The sequence below is a fragment of the Zerene cesonia genome, chromosome 12, assembly GCF_012273895.1.
Source record: "Zerene cesonia ecotype Mississippi chromosome 12, Zerene_cesonia_1.1, whole genome shotgun sequence".
NCBI classification, from domain to species: Eukaryota; Metazoa; Arthropoda; class Insecta; order Lepidoptera; family Pieridae; genus Zerene; species Zerene cesonia.
In genome coordinates, this window is record NC_052113.1 from 3,818,109 (window position 1) to 3,837,686 (window position 19,578).

Consider the following 19,578-nt stretch of genomic DNA (forward strand, 5'->3'; position numbering starts at 1 on the left):
TAATATAAGGCATTTTATTTCATACAGAATAGCTTATAATATTATGTATTGTATAATATATAGTGTATTGGGGTATTTACGAATGTAATAATTTTGTTACGTATATTTGTAAGCCAATGCACAAAATTATAATTTGGACCTTCATAGCTATCCAGTTTCAATAATGTTTTATATGAAACTGAATATTTAACACATATAGTTTGGATTATATTAACTCACACTGCTTTCCTCAGAATTAAAAGGATTTTTTTTTTCCAAACAGCAAAATATTGATTGGTGCCGTCGCGTGGAACTCTATAAATACTTTATGATTATAATCTGAAATGTAATCATACTTCAGCTGTATCATTATTATAGATCTTCAAACATAACTAACTAACTACACTTTGTATTTGCAGTGTCCCTACATATCACAGTTTTCGAATTATTCCATCCGAATTTACTCCAATGCATTTGTATTTAGTAGGTGAATGTATATGAGTTAAAGTGACTTTAATGTAAATTTACTTACAATATTATAAAAGAATATAGTAATTTTATTACTTAAATATATATTTTATATGGATTATAATGTTTCGTTTCCCATGATAAGAGTCTGCATAATATTATTAAGCCATGTAGGATTAAGTCATTTCCTTTAAAATATGGTGTTAGTCATAGATTAAGAAGATTCTAACGTAATGTTATAACTTGATTGTATTTTTATTTAATATACTTTTAAAACCATTAATTTGTTTTTTATTATTCTACTCAAATGATTGTTTTATATGTAAATAGTTTGATAATCATCCGGATTTGGAATGTACATGATGTATTTTTATTTTCATTAAAAATTTTGTTGAGAGATAAGTCCAAAGTCCGTAAGTCCAAAAAGATAAAACATATATATTTCCAATACTGTTATATATACTTATATAAAAGAAAATGGTGTTAGTTACACTATTCATAAGTTAAGAACGGATAACCGATTTGACTGAAATGCGAGGGAATCGTTCCTGCGACTATGCGGGCAAAGTCACGGGCGGGTCTTTTTTAGTGGCGAAAACAAAACCACGTGAAGGTAATCGTTATGTGACACAGGCTCGAAGAATGAATAAGTTTTAAAAACAACTAGAGCGGCGAGCACTAATAAAATTCATCTTATTAGTATTATCGTAAGAAGCTCGTCACTCGGATAAACCGGAACATAATACAAAGAATGTGGAGATTTGTACCAGGAAGGTTCTTTAGACCTATTTACGTAATAATAAAAATAAAAATGATTGTCAGAGCCCTTTTTTACAGTGGGAAAAATTTGCATAGATACCCACGGCCCTCCGGGAAGAGGTCGTGGGTTATGTCGGATTCCTACCGACTAAACCCCACTGTGTTCCATCTAGCCGCATTGTTGAAGGTAGCCATGGGTACTTGTTGGATTCGTCCGCGACATTGTCATAGCCCAGGCACAAGCTGCATAATCGCGTGGGCGTTAATCGAACATGTCGGATGAATAACGAAAATTAAACCATTTGTCCCAAAGTACGTAGCATGTATTGGCTAATCGGACGTAAGTCACAGTTGACTGAAGCTAGTAAAATGGCTATATATAAAGCCATTCTAAAGCCAGTGTGGACTTATGGCATTCAGCTCTGGGGAACAGCCAGCCATAGCAATATCGAAATTCTTGAAAGGTTTCAAAATAAGACTATGAGAGCCATGTTCAATATCCCACCACACATAAGCAATAAATATGTGAATCTAGACCTCAAACTACTGACAGTGAAGCAAGAAATTGAATTAAACAGCAAGAAATACCAAGGTAGACTGAGCCATCACAAAAATAAGTTAGCTGCGGAGCTGCAGGGAGTGGGCAGTGTGAGATTTTCTCGCTTGAAGCGAAATAGTATACCCGATCTTGCGATAAGATTCGCAGACAAAAGATGAGATATGCATCACTGGATGTGCATCTCAGCTTAATAACATTTTAACCGATGAAAATCTGAGACCATTTTAGATTATTGTTTTAATAAACAGATGGCTAAGTAGCAGATAAAAAGAAAAAAAAAAAAAAAAAAATTTGTCCCAAAAAAAATTTGTATTTTCCCATAGTCGATGAAAAAACAGATAGTGAGAGCCTAATGTCATACTTCTCCGGTGTGGCATACAGACGGAAAGACGTTAATAAAAAAACATCCAAGCATCTGTACCAGAATCATTTTTGCGCAGCTTAGTATCGGCTATAATATCGTATATATAGTAGCCTTTAGTGTGCACGAAAATCAGCATGCCATGCTTATCCGTTGTTTGCAACTGAACGCCATACCGTTTCATGAGTTATTTTTGTACCACCAATATAATTTTTTAGCTGTTCTTTGTATGACGATAAACAGAAGTTTGATAATTGATATACCTGTAGAAGAAGGAGAATATGTATAATAGTTTTTCCTGGTATAAATAATCAAATATTTTGTGTTATCCTCTTAAAGTTACAGGTGCTTTCCATATAAATAGGTCTCTATGACGATACCAATATTTCAATGATAGTTTTCGTGCTCGCGCTACTGATAATTTAATAAGATTGGACCGAATCAGATAAATGATAGAACTTATACTTATTAATTCCTCGGCAACAGAACGTACTGGAAAATTGCATATAATATCTCCCCAATTAATCATATCTACAACTTATCAACGCATATGCACCCAAAACTCGTTAGGATTTATTTTTAAAAATTTCCTATCATCATTCATCATTGTACTTATTTTCATTGTACATATTTTTTAACCGACTTACAAAAGTCGGAGGTTACTCATTTCGACTTACATACATTGATGTGCCTCGGATTACTTCGTCGTTTATAAACCTGCTTGAAGTGACTCGAGAGATTTTTTTTTCCTTTAAGGAGTTACTTAATCGAAGGATACCGCCATTATAATATTTCCAGATTTGGTATAGCTTCGATAGCATCATAGAGAAATTAAGGGGAACGTTCTAAAATCATCAAAAATCGAAAATCGAGTCGAATTTGGTGTTTAATATGTTTTAATATTATATACTGGTTTCGGGCACCGATGTCGCCATAACTTAATTTATTCGCTTTGAAGGTGGTTTAATTTTGTTGTTAAAAATAGTTTTAAAATAATAATTCAAGATAGCGATTGCAATAAGATTATATAAATGAAGTCATTATTATTTATGATTGCTTTAGAAACAATAACAAATATAAGAATAGGTAGGTATAGTGTCATCATCTTATCTCTGAAATGAACAATTGAACTTAAGACGTTGAATTGCCATACTTGACGATTTCAAGTGCTTTGTGCTTACTTTTTAAATTTTGATTGTTAGATAATACGATTTTTTTTTTATGTCATAGCGGGCAACTGAGCTGGTGGTTCGCCGGATGGTAAGCGTGGGCGGTGGTGATGCCCATAAACATCGCTAAAGTAGTACCTCTGCGAATGCGCTGCCCGCTTTTATGGGGTAAGGGAAAAGGAAAGGATTAATGACTGGAAAGAAGGAATGGACTAGGACGGGTGAGGAAAAGGAAACGGGCCTCCGGCTCCCCCACTCACCGGACGAAACACAGTGGCATGCCACTATTTCACGCCGGTTTTCTGTGAGGGTGTGGTACTTCCCCGGTGCGAGCTGGCCCAATTCGTGCCGAAGCGTGCTCGACTCCCACATACAGATAAGTGATGCCATGAATATATTCTAAATGATAAATATTCTTCGAAGGGATGTCAGATATAAGTGGTGGCACTATACTTAAATTATTATTCGTCCATGTTACACGGACTAGACACTTACTACAATTGAAATTAATATCGGATTTCTGAAATCTGATATAAAGTTACAAGTTCCTAGTGTTTCTCGTATTTAAGGATTGAAATAAAATGAAAATAATGTTGGTGTACCTTTAACACAATGAGACCGCCCTCCGTACATTTTAAGTTAACTATTGTCACTTATAATTGTAGTTTTTATGGTGTACAATATAGAATTTTTCATTCATTTCATTCATTCATTCGTTCTTTATCTACCAATTTGGTATCAACTCTAATACAGTACAAAAAATTAACATTGTTTTTTTTTTGTTATTGTGTGTTCATAATGAAATGAATAAATACGTAGGTAGTAGAGTTTCTTTAACAATTTTAAGCATACATTTATATAAAGAGGAGAAAGCTCTAAAGATCGAACGAAAGTTCGCGGTAAATATTAAAGATATTCTTATCAACCAACAAAAAGACATTTAACGAGGGTTTTGAAAAATTTATTAAATGAAGACACTGAAGGGTCTTTAGCCTAAGTGATTTAAAAGTGACTTGCATCAAAATCTTCGAATCATGTTCAATCAATTTGGAAAGATAAACTTTGTATCCGACAGCCTTGTTATTTATTTTCTATTTATACACGTTTTGGCAAAATAAAAAATGGGTTCAATGAGCTAGCCACTTTCTAAGAACGAAGTAAGCTTTTGTCTTAATCAAGTTGTCAAACGATTAGTTTCATTAAGACAAAAGTTAAGTGCAACGGTCACTATACTTACCTATTGGTCAACAAATTAATTAAAATTTTACAAACACCCACAAGAACACATACATATTGTTTTGGCGGTCGTCTTAAAGTTGAAATTTGTCATCGTGTACAGTATTCAACTCAAGCCCTCTCATTTGATACCCATATTGAGAGAGTCGTGAAAAAATGTCTAACATGGCATTTTCTGGCGGCGATTGTCATTGACCAATTTTCATCAAACGTGTGAACATGTCAAGATAATGTCAAAACATTTCCCATACTTACCATTTTAATCTCTAGCCATCTTACTATTCAATTGTATTATGTAATTTACTATATCTACCTACGCCATAATTGAGTAGCTGTGTAAAAAATTATTGAGTTTTTGTCATGATCATTAACGCGATTTTCATGAAATTTTAAAAGAACAGGTGTGCCAAACTCGCAGACGAAGCAATTGATGTGATTGTTGAAATATCTTTTAGCCTTATGAACAGAACACCATCGACATTTATCAACTTGCTCGCTTCGTTCGAGTCGCACCGCGTTTAAATGAAGTGTCTCTGAAGATTTAATCCATCACTTGTTCAACAAAGATTAAGGCGTTGAAAGATTTGTAAGACTCAATTTAGAAACCGGGGACATGATTGAATACTTGAGACTTTATAATTGATTAGTGCTTGTTTAAGTAATTATATAGTATTTACTGTATTTTAATGTATGTTTGAAATCGTCTAGTATCTGGTATAGTAATTTATACCAGCTCTATATAATTGAAAATAGTTTCGTACCTTGACGAACAATGCTATATTGGATAGATAGTAATGCCTTGCAAATTACAATGGTAAAGATATACGTAAGAAGCTGATGTAAACGCAGTTAATTATGCCATAATAATATGTAGTCTGAACGATATTGACCTGTTTCAATATTCTACAATTGTTTACGGATAACTTTGTATTGAGACACAAATATACATATGATGTATATAACACCTATGATAAGGAATTGTTGTGAATAGTTTCCTATTTATGCAAGTTGTGAGTGAGACAGAATTGAGTGTGTAACATGGGTACGTATTTGATTTTTTCCATTAACATATTATATAATTACCTATAAGTGTCCAAAGTATATCAGTTATGCAATTAATATACTTGTATAATTGTCAAACAATTAATTATCGTGACGGGATTTTTTTTTATGTTATGGAGGGCAACCGCTCAACACCGCCCTTACATACATCTCTGAATGTAGTAATGATTATATAATAATCATCTGGAGCATTAATTAATTTCCTTACGTATACTCCGAATAACTGCGAGTGGTACAATATAGTTGATTCTATATCACTCCGAGTATTAGTTTTCTTAATCTATATTTATTATTTATCTGTGATCTTTCAGTTGCAACGCTCACAAATTTCATTATTCCAAGGAAGTCGTATTTCTTTATTGCAGGTACTTTGTTGTTTTAACCCAAAAAATGGCATTACGATACATTGACCTGTGATTTGCTATTTTTATTGTTGTTTATAGGGAAGTTACCTAATCAAAAATGTCGCGATATACGATAGAGAGATAATACAATATAATATTTTTATCACATTAATTATCATACAGCGATTAATTCGGTACATTGACTATATAAGGAATATCTCGACGGGAGGCCTCAGATAGTTATTAATTATTTAAAAGAAATACATAGGGTAGTGTCAAGGTAAGATTTAGAATTATATGTATTTTAATTGCTTTAAATTTTTTGCTTCTTGAAACATCTTAATTATAGATAACCTTATTTTAACCTTTTCTCTAAGAAGATAATTGCATTTTTAATTCCTTTTAATTAGATATTTATATGAGTAAAAATTATTTCTTTCGAAAATATTTTTTTGTATGTTATTCGTGTGCAAATTCGGGAATTGTTAAAGCATTCGTTATTGATACGGTGAAAATAAAATTTTGAATTAATTAATTGCTTTGTTTCGAACTGCGGAAATATTTTCTTTGCGTGCGAAACGTGCCGTAACAGCGTACAAATCAATCCACGTTGGGGGTGGGAATGTATAATTTCTTTGTTGATATATTTATCATGTATAAAATATCGGAATATAATTATTAAAATTTATCGCTTTACGTTTGTATAAATAAAATTTGCTTGTTAACGCTCTAGAAACCTGAACACAAGTAGGTAACTTCATTATAATATTTGAGGTCATTTGCACTATTTTAGGAAAGCATTTACCACAAGGTTTCTTATATTATATTAAATAATTAATACTTTATTGGCTCTTTTCCTTTTTACATTCATATAAAAGCAGTGACAACAATCAACACACTTACGGAAAATTAAATAATTATTCCTATTTTGTGTTCATAAACTAGGATAGCTTCAACACTTCTTCATTCCCTTGATGTAGGATAAAAGAAAGGAAACCCTTTCGTTAGCCGTACTCCAAGTTTCAGTTAACTGTATATACATATTAAGTTATCCTAGCTGTTTTATGCCCGAGACACTGATAATGGATCATTTCCATAATATTCCCAGTTTATAATAGAATTTGAGCCTTCAATGCAACTAATTAGTTTTTTTCTAAATGTTCATTTCTTCCAGTTGCCAGGATGTTTCGGTACATCCTTCTGCTTTCTGCTGCGACAGCGGTGCTGGCATACAAGAACCCGCACTATGCCTCCGGTCGAACGACCATGGTGCACCTCTTTGAGTGGAAGTGGAATGACATAGCCGCTGAATGCGAGAGGTTCCTTGGTCCAAGGGGATTTGGTGGTATCCAGGTGGGTTTTGTGATTTTTTTCCTAATTTGTTTGTATGGATTAAAAAGTGCTAAAACACAATGCTTAATAAGAGATATGTTGCGATTTGGAAAACTACTTCACAATTAATTAAATGTTCGTAAATTATTAGATAAATTTGGTTTAAAATGATTATGTTATTTAATAAAGAAAATAAAATAAACAAATTATGTGATTAGTTACCTTCAAACATAATTTTTATGAATACCGTATCGAAAAAATATTTAAAAACATGTTTTAAATAAAAAAAAGTATAATTTACCTACTGGTCTGTGAAATGCTTCATGTATACTTTATACACTTTGTATTGAAATCAAAATAGTATTGACTGTTTTAATTTTTAGTTTTGTATCATTGAAATGCTTTAAAAAATGAGACATTTTGATAGAATAGAAAAAAATTGATCACAAGGCGGGATTCTAAGCAACCTCTTGAGCCTCAAAATTTCTCAATTTTGTCGATTAATAATTCCTTTCTATTAAGTTATAAATTATAATAATTTATATAATGAAAATAAAAGATTAATAATTATCATAGCTACTGATAGTAGGACGCAACTTATTAAGTACAAGCCACTCTATCGGAATTATGAATTTTTATTTAGAGATTTCCGTAATCCGCATATTAAATAATAATAATAATTTGGACCAACTAGATAATTCGAAGCGACATAAATTATATGTCATTTCCCTCCCATTAAGAAGATTAGATAATGTATAAACAGTCGATTCGATTCAATTCGTTGAATGCGATTTTATCCAAATTCTTTAAGCCCAAATTACGATATGTTATTGTATTTTATAGGTAAAAACTTTAATATTCATTATCCCAGGCCATGTTTGTTTCCACTGCAGGGCACAGGCCTCGAATGAGGGTTTTTTATATTATATAGCTGGCACTGAGTTGGCGGTTCACTACCGTCCTAGCGGCCAATTTTTACGACGGATTTTTTTTATGCCGGTTTCCTCACAATGTTTTCCTTCACCGCTTCGAGCCCTGGTGACTAAAATAATGTTAAGATAAATTGAAAAATTAATCAGTTTCTTTTACGCTCGTCTGGACTCGAAATTTTTTTGAAGTCTTAGGGGTCTCGACCACTAAGTTACGAGTGCTCCCGGTCATATTATTTCCACGTAACATAATCTTATTTCGTTGGAAATCTAAAGCTCTTTCCCTCTGTTTGATCTTCATCTTTGTTTAGAAACTTAATATCACGGGCAATCAAACATTTTCAATACGTATAATGAGTAGGTATCTAAATTCTCGAATCTGGGTGGTCAGAAAAATTACCTATATGGACAACATAATGGAAAATTAACATCACATATTCATTCATTCAAAATATTTATTAAGTGTACACATTTATGTATTTATTTTAAACAGTCAACTATTGACTTCTTAATAGTGACGAAAAAAGTAGGAATTCCTTTTATCTTTTTGTGGAAGACGGATGAATTTATCATTATTATTATATTGTGAGAATTGAGTTTGTTAAATAATTACAAAGGCGATCATTAAAGTACTTGATTAATTATATTTGAGTTTACAAAATTTGAAATAATAATAAGACTTGTTTTATAGCTGTAATGTTTATTTAAGCGCGTGCAAAGTTTATTGTTTACGGTGGGAATTAATCTCCAACCTAAATCTTCTTAAGTCAATTATTCAACCGTATTTCTTAAAGCTTAAGACCGACTCATGAAAGTTCTTCAAATTATGAGTTGTTTGGGAATTTCTTGTAAAATATTTAATATACGTTTGGTATTTCTGTGCATAAAATGTCACGATAATTTAGCGTTAGCTGTATGTTAACGCTATTAAGATAGTTCATCGGTTTTTTTCGTCAGTATCTGTGTGTTTTTGCTTCACGGTATTTGGATGGCTTTGAAAACAGATTTGCATATAGATAGATCTAGTTTTATTGCACATATAAATCGAATACGTTTTTTTGCATTGAACGTATAACGTCACTAAAGAACTTGTATGATATCATATTAGACATGTATCATAAAGACTGTCATGGGCCATTCAAGTATTACAAGCAGAGTAAATAAAACTCAGATAAAAGTAGATAATGTGTTTTTCGAGAGTGGTTTGTCATTTGTCCCTAATGTGTCTCATAGTTCGCAATAACATTTGTTAATCGAATGAACATCTGGGTGAAAAAGTTCAGACATAGATTAGTAGTACATCTGATACGAGAATAAATCACCTAAGTTTTGAGTTACTCGCTTTATATATTTACTTTATTTGGTTTACCTAAGAAACCATCAGCACATGCAAACTTATGTAAATTGCTTATAGTTTAAAGTTTTTGTATTTAATGTCACTGCCGCAAAGTTAATTTAGTTTCTAATTCACAGATATCTCCTCCAAATGAAAACTTAGTTATATGGTCCAGAAACCGCCCGTGGTGGGAGCGGTACCAGCCCATTTCCTACCGTCTGGTCACGCGGTCTGGTAACGAACAACAATTCAGGGACATGGTGCGACGCTGTAATAACGTCGGTGTTAGGTAAGAAAAAAGCGACTTGTGTCAATGTTCTTAATATTATTATTAGATTTAAATCGAATCGGGTCTATTATTTTATACAACTCGTGTGAATATAAAAGAAAAATATATGTATATATCTATCTAATTTTGAAAACTTTTAACATACCTATCTATCTATGTAATTGAATATATAATGCGTCTACAATGTTAGACATTAGCAGACCGAAAAATGCATTTCATTAGTATTTAAAAAGTAATGTATTTCAAAGTATTAGTAATAGAAAAACGTATTCATTATCAATTTCCTTCCTTCTTTCTATTTTAAACCGGTCTAATTGGTAAGATTAGTATCGTCCAGTTTTTAATAAAGTTACACTGGGAAAAGTAGGTCGTTGGGAAATTTAAAAGCTATTTTTGCTAACGTCTACCTATCAGCGAGTGGCTCGTATGATAATTTTAACTTCCTGAATAATAAAATTGTAGCAATAATGTATTTAGAACCTAATCGATTTAACAAACTGCAGAAGAAATGATAATTATTTATCAGATCAGTCAGAGCCGATTATGAAGTTCTTTCAAGAGGTGAATTGATTATTTTTATTTGTTTTTAAATGAAGTGGATTTATTGGCGAAGGGTGATTTTTTAATATAACAAGGAGCTATTACTACAATCCACAACTTAGCTCGATATTTTTTGTCTTATGAAAAATAAAGTTTTGCTTAAAATTGTACAAGGCGCTTAATTAAGAGGAGTGTTAGGCAATCGTGCATTGATTCATTGAGTGATCATTGCATAAATACAAACAAAAATGTTTCATTAGTTAATTAATTATTTAGAAGCATTTTCATAGTGGATACAAATGATGAATAGTTACCGAACGTATAGATTGTGTTATACATAGATAATTAAGAGCTTTTGTTTTTAATCGAAATAAAAAAAAACCTATTTAGGTACCTATACCTGAAAAAAATAATTGTACCAAAATTTGCTGGCTGGCGAATTATTAACCCCTTTAAAAAAATTCCAAATTCAAAATTGTTTATTTAGAACGAATTTACATAGTGTACTTAAACAAAAATCAACGATGACACCCATAAAAGCTTGTTTAGCTGTGGCACAGGTGTCAACGCCCACCGGCAGTCGATTGCATCTAACGATAATATCTCCCCAACAGGATTTACGTGGACGCCATCATCAATCACATGACAGGCACGTGGAACGAAAACGTCGGAACTGGTGGTAGCACCGCTAACTTCGGCAACTGGCATTACCCCGCTGTGCCTTATGGCAGGAATGACTTCAACTGGCCCCATTGCGTCATCTCTGGTAACGACTACCGATGCTGCGCTGACAGAGTGAGTATTTCATGACTTGTTTTGTACTTGTTTAAGGATTTCAATCATGACCAGCAAATCTTTAGTTGTTTAAATGTACATTTATATATCTTTACTAATTATTATAGCTGAAGAGTTTGTTTGTTTGGCTAGTCGCATAATCTTAGAAACTACTGGTCTGGTTTGAAAAATCCTGCCAATGGTTAATACTTCAATTATGGAAAAAGGTTATAGGCCATATAATATAAAGTAGGACGTGGGTGAATCCGCGGGGTAGAGATAATACGTTTTACTTTTTATTACCTAGTAACATTATAAATGTGTGTAGTTGAAACACGTATAAAAGCGTTTTCATTCGGAATGTGGACAACTCAACATTATAAAGCATATAAAAAATGAATTAGAATGTCAATGAAAATTGTGTCTCATTAAAAAGGAGAATATTCCAGGAGTTTCTTTCTACATGGTAAAAAAACGATGAGCTGAGTGGAGAGACTCTTTGTAATTACTCCGTGGTTTGATAATTGCTACCTGCAGTAATTACATTTTTCTGAATAGGGTAGTTTGTACGCTTGGCGACCTTGTTTGGTGCAAAATATATATAAAAATTTTAGTCTTAGTAAGAGGATCCCTTTTTATCCTTACCTAAAGGATAAAAAGGGATCCTCTTACTAAGACTTCGCTCTTACTAAGACTCTCCGTCTGCCTGATTAACCTCGTTAGTTACACGGCAAATTTTTGTTGCCCCTATTTTAACAAATCGAACAAAAAACAAAGGGGTCAAGCAATTATTAGCAGATCTATTAGTAGAATTAGGAAAGCTAGTAAATCTTTTGCTCGCGGCATATATGTAAAAATTTAGTACTGTTACACAAAAATTGCAAGTCACAAAATTCGTAAACTAGCTATATATATTATAAGTTATACCTTTATAATTTGCAACTATTGAATGGAGGTTATAAATGTTAATTAATTATTTAAAGGTACGTAATTGCGAGCTATCCGGTCTCAAAGACTTGAACCAAGGTTCTGAATATGTGAGGGGCCAGATTGTCGGTTTCATGAACCGTCTCATTGATATGGGTGTCGCTGGATTCAGGTGAGAATTCCCTACTGTATAAGTACACGAAACAAATACACTTCATTTTATCGCATTATAGCAAAACGAATGAAACGTGTAGGATTTATAAAGCATTAATTACAACGGCCGCCAGCCCGTATTCTTTTCTTTACCCTTCCTTATCCTTTCCTTTAATTTCAAATTCAATCCTTTCTTCATCTTATGTTCTTTATAAGCGGCCAACCCATTTGCAGAGCCCCTATTTCTTCAAATCTACATGGGCGGTGGTGATCGTTTACTATCGGGCAAACCAGCTCGGTTGCCTCTAACATAAAAAAAAAACAATTAAATTTTATATTAATATACGAAGTTGGTTATAAATATTTTCCTATTTAAAACTCAGTAATCAGTATTGTTATGTCGATAAAACGAGCACATATGAAATGTTGAAACCTTTGGAATTTTGTTTTGAATGGAAGGGTTTTAATAGTTTGCTTGAAACTATATAATTGAAATGTATCATATACACTCACATAATCCATTATCCACCAGGTATTGTGGGATTCCTGTATCGAAAGTCTGTAGATCAGTATAACAGTATCTTAGTCATATCTCTAGCAATTTATTCATGGTTACGTTCTGCTTAGCAATGGAACACAAAGGCTTTAAAAGAGGTTAGAAAAATCAATCACCAGCATTTATACACCATCTTAATCTTTAAGTTCATAGGCTAGTTTATGAAAATATACACCAAAACACACAACTCAATATAGCTGAAATGATCCGTGAAATTCTTTGTGTAGTGATTTTTTTTATTTGTTTTTCATACTGTTTTCTGTAGCAATTGTATCTTTAAATCTGCAGTATATTGTTCCATTATTTCAAATACCCAAAGGCAACGTATGCAACGTAATAAGTTACACGAAAGGTCGATTGATATTAATTGGCGAGTATGTTGGAGCCATTATTGCGATGTAATAAAATTATTTATACTGTAACTATTATACTTCACCTACTTATTGATCGAACTGGTACTAAATTAAATTTGGTTCATTATCTATTTCGAAACATTTATTTAACATATTATTTTATAAATTGTTATTATCAAATATGTTTACAAATAACGTTGTATCACTGCGCGTTTCAACAATTTGATTCACTATAAACAACTTCCTTCAGAATCGACGCAGCGAAACACATGTGGCCCGGCGACCTCCGGGTCATCTACGACAGGCTACACAACCTCAACCCCAGCCACGGCTTCCCCCAAGGGGCGCGCCCGTATATCTTCCAAGAAGTAATTGATCTTGGCGGCGAGGCTATTAGCAGGAACGAGTACACTCCCCTCGCGGCGGTCACTGAATTCAGATTTGGCATGGAACTTAGCAGAGCGTTCAGGGGCCATAATCAGCTTAGGTATGTTGATGTTGCTTTAATTCACACGGAATGTTTGGTGGAAAATTGGATGAACGGCATATATTTTCATTTTGATATCGTGTAATGGATGAGCTTTGAGTAATCGTCGTACGGAATTGTAGATAATAGATAAAATGTTTCTGAATTCAGTCTAACAAATGAGTCTGTCTATTCTCTGAATTTAATATTTACGAGTGTGATTTATTAATATAAATAATATCTTTCATTTTAGTCTTAGAATTAATACAACTAGATAGATACAAAAGCGTTCTACATTTCTCCAAGAATTCAATAATTGTTTTCACGCTATTTATAAATTGCTTTCGATTTACAATATAAATATAACTAAGTGGTTAATGTCTTACGTCTTTATAGACTACTAAAGTAACTTATCATTATTTATGAAGTGAGTATATTTTTTACGAACTATTATATAATTTTTGGAAATATTACTCATGTGTTTGTAATTAAAATTAAAACTGAAACAACAGGCTATTGAAATATAGATTATTGTAATTTAAAAAATATCTATTAGTGTAAAAATCTTAGGTTCTGTTATTTTGGTACGTTTTTGTTTCTATGACATAATAAATTTATTATTATGCTTACATATAAGAATACATAGCTATTACATGATGTAACGAAGAATTACATAACAATATTTATTATTTAAATATTGTTGTAAGAGATAATATATAAGAACCTTCTGCACGTCATTATAAATAGTGCTATAAAACAAATATTTATACAACCACAAATTTCAGGTGGCTCTCCACTTGGGGTCCAAGCTGGTCGCTTCTAGCGTCCAACGATGCTCTCGTCTTCATCGACAACCACGACAACCAGCGTGGCCACGGTGCCGGCGGTGACATATTAACGCACAAGCAAGCGAAACAATACAAAGGCGCTATCGCCTTTATGTTAGCTCATCCGTACGGCTGGGCTCAGCTGATGAGCAGCTTCCACTTCACTGACACGGAAGCCGGACCTCCAATGGACTCCAATGGAAACATCCGATCGCCTACGATCAACTCTGTATGTCTGTTTCAATATCTGTTGAGATTGTGTTTGTGTTTGTTTGACTTCAAATGTATTAGCGAGATAGTAAGCACTACCACCGCCCATGAACATTTGGAGAGGCATAAGGTCCATTGCAGACCTTACGCCTCTACAAATGGATTGACGACTTTTTGGGAAGGGATTAAGAAAGGATTGGCGATAGGAAAAAAGGAAAAGACTGGGGAAAGGAAAAGGATATGGGCCTCCGGCTCCCCCACTCACCGAACGAAACACAGCGGAATGCTATTTCACGCCGGTCTTCTGTGGGGGTGTGGTACTTCCCCGGTGTGAGCTGGCCCAATTCGTGCCGAAGCATACTCGACTACCACAATAAAACCTAACCTAAACCTAAACCTAACCAAATTATGACTTGAAGTTATTATATTACATTATTATACATACACACAACTATTTAAATGAATGCTGCATAAAATTATTAACATTACACAAATACAGTTATTTTTGTAAATGTATTACTAGTTAATAATCTTGTTAGTATACTGAATAAGAAAAAAACGAACAAAAGCATTCTAGTTCGTCTTAAAATAAACATCTTGTTAATAGCTTGTTTACGCAAGTTCTCTGTAAATGCACTGAATAACAAATGCAAATAAACAACTATGGCAATAATATAACGTTCTGCAAAAAATACACTGATATTAACTCGATGCTCTAAAGATAAATAGGGGGTTTCTAGGAATAGACTCCAGGAAACTACTGATTTACTTTCCACATCAATTTTCAAAATGACTGAAATACGAGATCAATTATAAATACTTCATTATCATATTTGAGTTGATGTCAATATAAACTTATTTCTATTTTAATATTTTTTATAAACACGACAGAAGAGGAATATGATGGGTTCCGTAATAGGTGTCAAATATTGGATTGACAACGGGAGCAACCCCCCTTCTGCTTACCATACTATAAAAATAACATGTTTAACGGTAATTGAGAATTACGGGATAAATCGAATCATTTAAAATTAAAGTACAGATGGTGATTGTTATAATAAATATTAATATAAGATTAAGCAACCAATTTCTTTTACAATTATATTCATGCAATTCTTCAAGTGAAATAAATAATTCGAAATAAATTTTAGAATAGTAATCTGTACAATGATAATATACTACAGACAACATAGAGTACAACACAGTTTCCCGCGGGACACGTAAGATTTACTAATCTATCAAACTTTTCAGGATAATAGTTGCGGCAACGGTTGGGTGTGCGAACACCGCTGGAGACAGATCTACCAAATGGTGGCATTCAGAAACGTAGCTGGCAACACCGGAGTGACCAATTGGTGGGATAACGGAAACAACCAGATCGCCTTCTGCCGCGGTGGACAAGGTTTCGTTGCGTTTAACAACGAAAACCGCGATTTGAACCAGAACTTGCAGGTTTGTTAATCACGTTATTAAATCTGTAACCTTCATAATAATAAGACTTATAATTTTCTACTTTAATGTAATTTTTAATTATGTTTGTGATTTTAAATATTAATTTAAATAGACAACATGATCAAATCCCGAAAGTTTCTGTTAAAAAAATATACCTATACTATATACCTACTTGAGTCCCATCTTGTATTAAGCAAACAATAAATTCAAAACCATCCAATCTTTTAAGATAATGGCAATAATATCGTTCAAATTAAAACATGTGACAACATGAATATAACAACTTGAAGACGGTACATAAATGTTGAAGACCTAGTAAAATAATACCCTGACGATAGGTAGAAGTGAAACGCAATTGTATTATTCCATTCGTCTCAGCGGTTTAGATTAGGGACAAGTCTTAGATGAAAAAGCTCGGTGGAATTTCACGCTCGTATTCCGCACTAGTTTGCAAATGGAAATGTCTTCGGGATAGCTCCTTATTGTGAGTGGGACTGTGAAAAAATTATTATTATACTCGTTACAAGATGAAATGAAATGAATGACTTAAACGTCATATTATAATATTATACATATATTTTAAACAGGTTTTCAGTTTAGTTATTTTCATTGTATTATATCAAGCCATAAAGGTTTAAAGTATTTATTATTTAGCGCCTCCTTTCTTTGATTCACAGATAGCAAGCGATACGGCAAAGCAAGAATAGGGTTAATATAAAAAAAATCTGTATGTGTCGAACTGAAACTTTTTCGGTTAATACGAGAATAGATTAATTATTGGGACTTATGCGTATTTCTATGCTCATCCGAAAATTCGCCATCATGACATTTACATTTCGCTTTTGATTAGTTTATATGTATGTCTGTTTGTATATAAAACGGAATTTCTGCATTATCCGATCAGTTCCCGAGCAGTTGTTGAATTGAAACGTCCGTGAAACGACCGCGCGAAACTTCACTAGATTTTTCCGAATTGTTGAGGAGTTTTTCGTCTCACTACGACACTGTATTGAATTGAATCATATAAAATTGAATTGAATAATAGGTACTTTTACATATGCCTTTATAGATTAAGATTTATTTACATGTAAATGTGTCACCGTTTGCGACATAAGATTTTATTGCACGCTCCTTAATTTTAGAGTCTTTGTCCAACTCTTAGGAAGAAGTAATACTCTTCAATATATTTTTTAATCATAATTTAAAAAATAATAAATCGTGCTTTGTTCTAGACTTGCCTGCCAGCCGGTAGATACTGCGACGTGATCTCTGGTGAAAAAGTGAATAATGGTTGTACCGGTAAAACTATCACAGTGGACGGCAATGGACGTGCACAAATACATATTGGTTCAAACGAACTCGACATGGTTCTAGCTATCCACCGCGGGAATGAGGTAAATTGGACTTAATATTTAGCACATTGTGGGTACATTCTCTCTTAATGTATCAATTCAAGAAAATTTTCAGAGTAAAAGGTACTTCTGTACTAGAAAAAGGTCATAATTGTAATAACGTAGATTTTCTCTATGGTACATTTAAGTTACTTTTAACTCCGTATTAGCTATAGATGGAAATGATTTTTTTTTAATTTTCATGTTTTTTGTTTGTGTTGATTTTAAAGGTTATTTATTAAATTTATTAGAATAAATAACAATGTTAGCATTAATATTCATATCTAGAGTTTGATTGGGTAAAATAGTAAATAGCTTTTTGTCAAATCGAATTACCAAATAAGTCACATACAACATTGTCACAATGAAATTAATTCATCGTTTTTTGTTTCAGTCAAGACTGTGAGGTTGACACGCGTAATGAAGATTGCTGAGTTGTGATAAAAGTGTTTTTATGTAAAAAGAAAATAAAAATTTAAGAAGAACTGCCTTTGTTTTATTGTGACATTTGAAGTCCCTTTGTAATGTGAGAAAAATCTCGTATAAGATAGCCACGGTCTCTAGGGAAGGAGCCGTGGTATAGGTTTCTCACCGACTAAAACCCTTCCCGTGTACATCGTGCTGCTTTAGGTTTAAATTCGGGAATACTACTCTATCTACCGCTTATCCCGCCCACCATATTAATCATTCAAAAGAAACAAGCAAATATCTATATGTAAATGTTAAATAGTGGATGATTATTACAGTAATACTTATCTTAAAGAGATACACGTTTTGCGTAAATATAATTAAAAGTCAATCACATTTTTTAAACTCATCACATATCTAATCAATCAATCACTCCGGATTTATTTTAAACGTAATATTGGTAACATATTACATTAAAAATATGTCCGGGGAAAGTTAATTTATTTAATCTACTCGGCGTTTATTGTTAACGAAGCAATTTGGGCTCTTTCTTAAAATTCTGATTGAAGTAAGAATTCTAAGTCGACTTGAAGACCAATCCAATTAGCAAGTAAAAATTTGGAAACGGAAATTTCGTGCCATAACTATTAAATAAGTGATTTTTATTTTGTTGGCTTTTACCACAGTTTTAAGATATCGATGAAATCACAACAACATAAGGAAAATATTTGTTTTATCGAAAAAGTACCGCATATTCCGTTTTATATTGTTGTTCTCTTTTTAATTCAGCAGCAATTAAAACTTTTGTGTGTGAGTATACAAAAGTTTTAATTTTAGAAATTGTATTCAATGGTATAATTTTACAATCTATCTGCCATAATAATATATCTACCATATAAATTACGGTGGCCATTTCATTTAGAAAAAGAGAGAGATAAATTCAGGGATTTGATTTTTTTTTTTTTGAAATGTGTTAAAAATCAAATACTTTTCGGATAATTCGTGTATGTTTCCTTGTACTGCAATTTATTTTGTGGTTGATTTACTTATTAACTTTTCTAACCGTTATCTTTAAATATGATTATTTGCATAATCTTTAGGACAAATAACGATGAAACAAATAATAATTATATGTCTAATAGGAACTAGAAATTCAACTTTTGAGTCGTTGTCCACAAAAAAAGATTTCTCTATGTTATGAAAGTCGCGATGCCTCCTAATGATCTATTAGAAATATTTATTTTGAAGTAAAGTATTATTCTACAAAAAATGTTATTTAAGCAGTTCGCTCGGTACTATAATAAATCGTAATGAAATATGCCCGTCAATATCAAGCAGTAAATTGGATAAGTTATAAACAAATTTACGTAAACTCCTTACAGTTTATAAACTTTAGTTTATAGAGTACTAAGAGCTCACTCTAAAAATAAAGGTGTTGATGGACTTGGAACATTTTTGTCCGACCTTCTTCTGAAAGTGTGCAGATAAACAAGGTTCTATCTAATATCTGTGTTTATTTTTTACTAACATTATATTCATAAGCCAGAAACGTAAAAATGTGCAATATATGTTATTGTTATTACCAAATGTGAGGAAACGTAATTGGTATTTTGATAATTTTCATTTTTTTTCATTGAAATGAAATACTTATTCGTATTAATATATTCATTACATTTATAATAACTTAAACGAGGAAAT

The 19,578-nt window shown here is 32.5% G+C and overlaps 1 protein-coding gene across 2 annotated transcripts; it reads left to right on the forward strand.

Annotated features, from left to right (window-relative positions):
* Positions 1–5,416: 5,416 nt before the first annotated feature.
* Positions 5,417–17,957, forward strand: LOC119830704 (alpha-amylase 1-like). Of its 2 annotated transcripts, none has more exons than XM_038353808.1 (10): positions 5,417–5,573; positions 7,112–7,290; positions 9,672–9,823; positions 10,978–11,158; positions 12,121–12,236; positions 13,377–13,613; positions 14,378–14,648; positions 15,881–16,081; positions 17,314–17,475; positions 17,867–17,957. In XM_038353808.1, the coding sequence occupies exons 1-10, from the start codon at positions 5,570–5,572 to the stop codon at positions 17,876–17,878; spliced, it is 1,515 nt and encodes a 504-aa protein (XP_038209736.1). In that variant the 5' UTR covers positions 5,417–5,569; the 3' UTR covers positions 17,879–17,957. The 2 variants fall into 2 exon arrangements, with proteins under 2 accessions (XP_038209736.1, XP_038209737.1); XM_038353809.1 differs by lacking the exon at positions 5,417–5,573 and adding an exon at positions 6,109–6,217.
* The last annotated feature ends 1,621 nt before the right edge of the window (positions 17,958–19,578 follow it).

Bases quoted from the DNA above. Each gene is read 5' to 3' on its own strand.
- LOC119830704 (XM_038353808.1), top strand. The intron at 12,237-13,376 runs GTGAGAATTCCC...AACTTCCTTCAG, and splicing joins ATGGGTGTCGCTGGATTCAG to AATCGACGCAGCGAAACACA. The intron at 13,614-14,377 runs GTATGTTGATGT...CACAAATTTCAG, and splicing joins AGGGGCCATAATCAGCTTAG to GTGGCTCTCCACTTGGGGTC.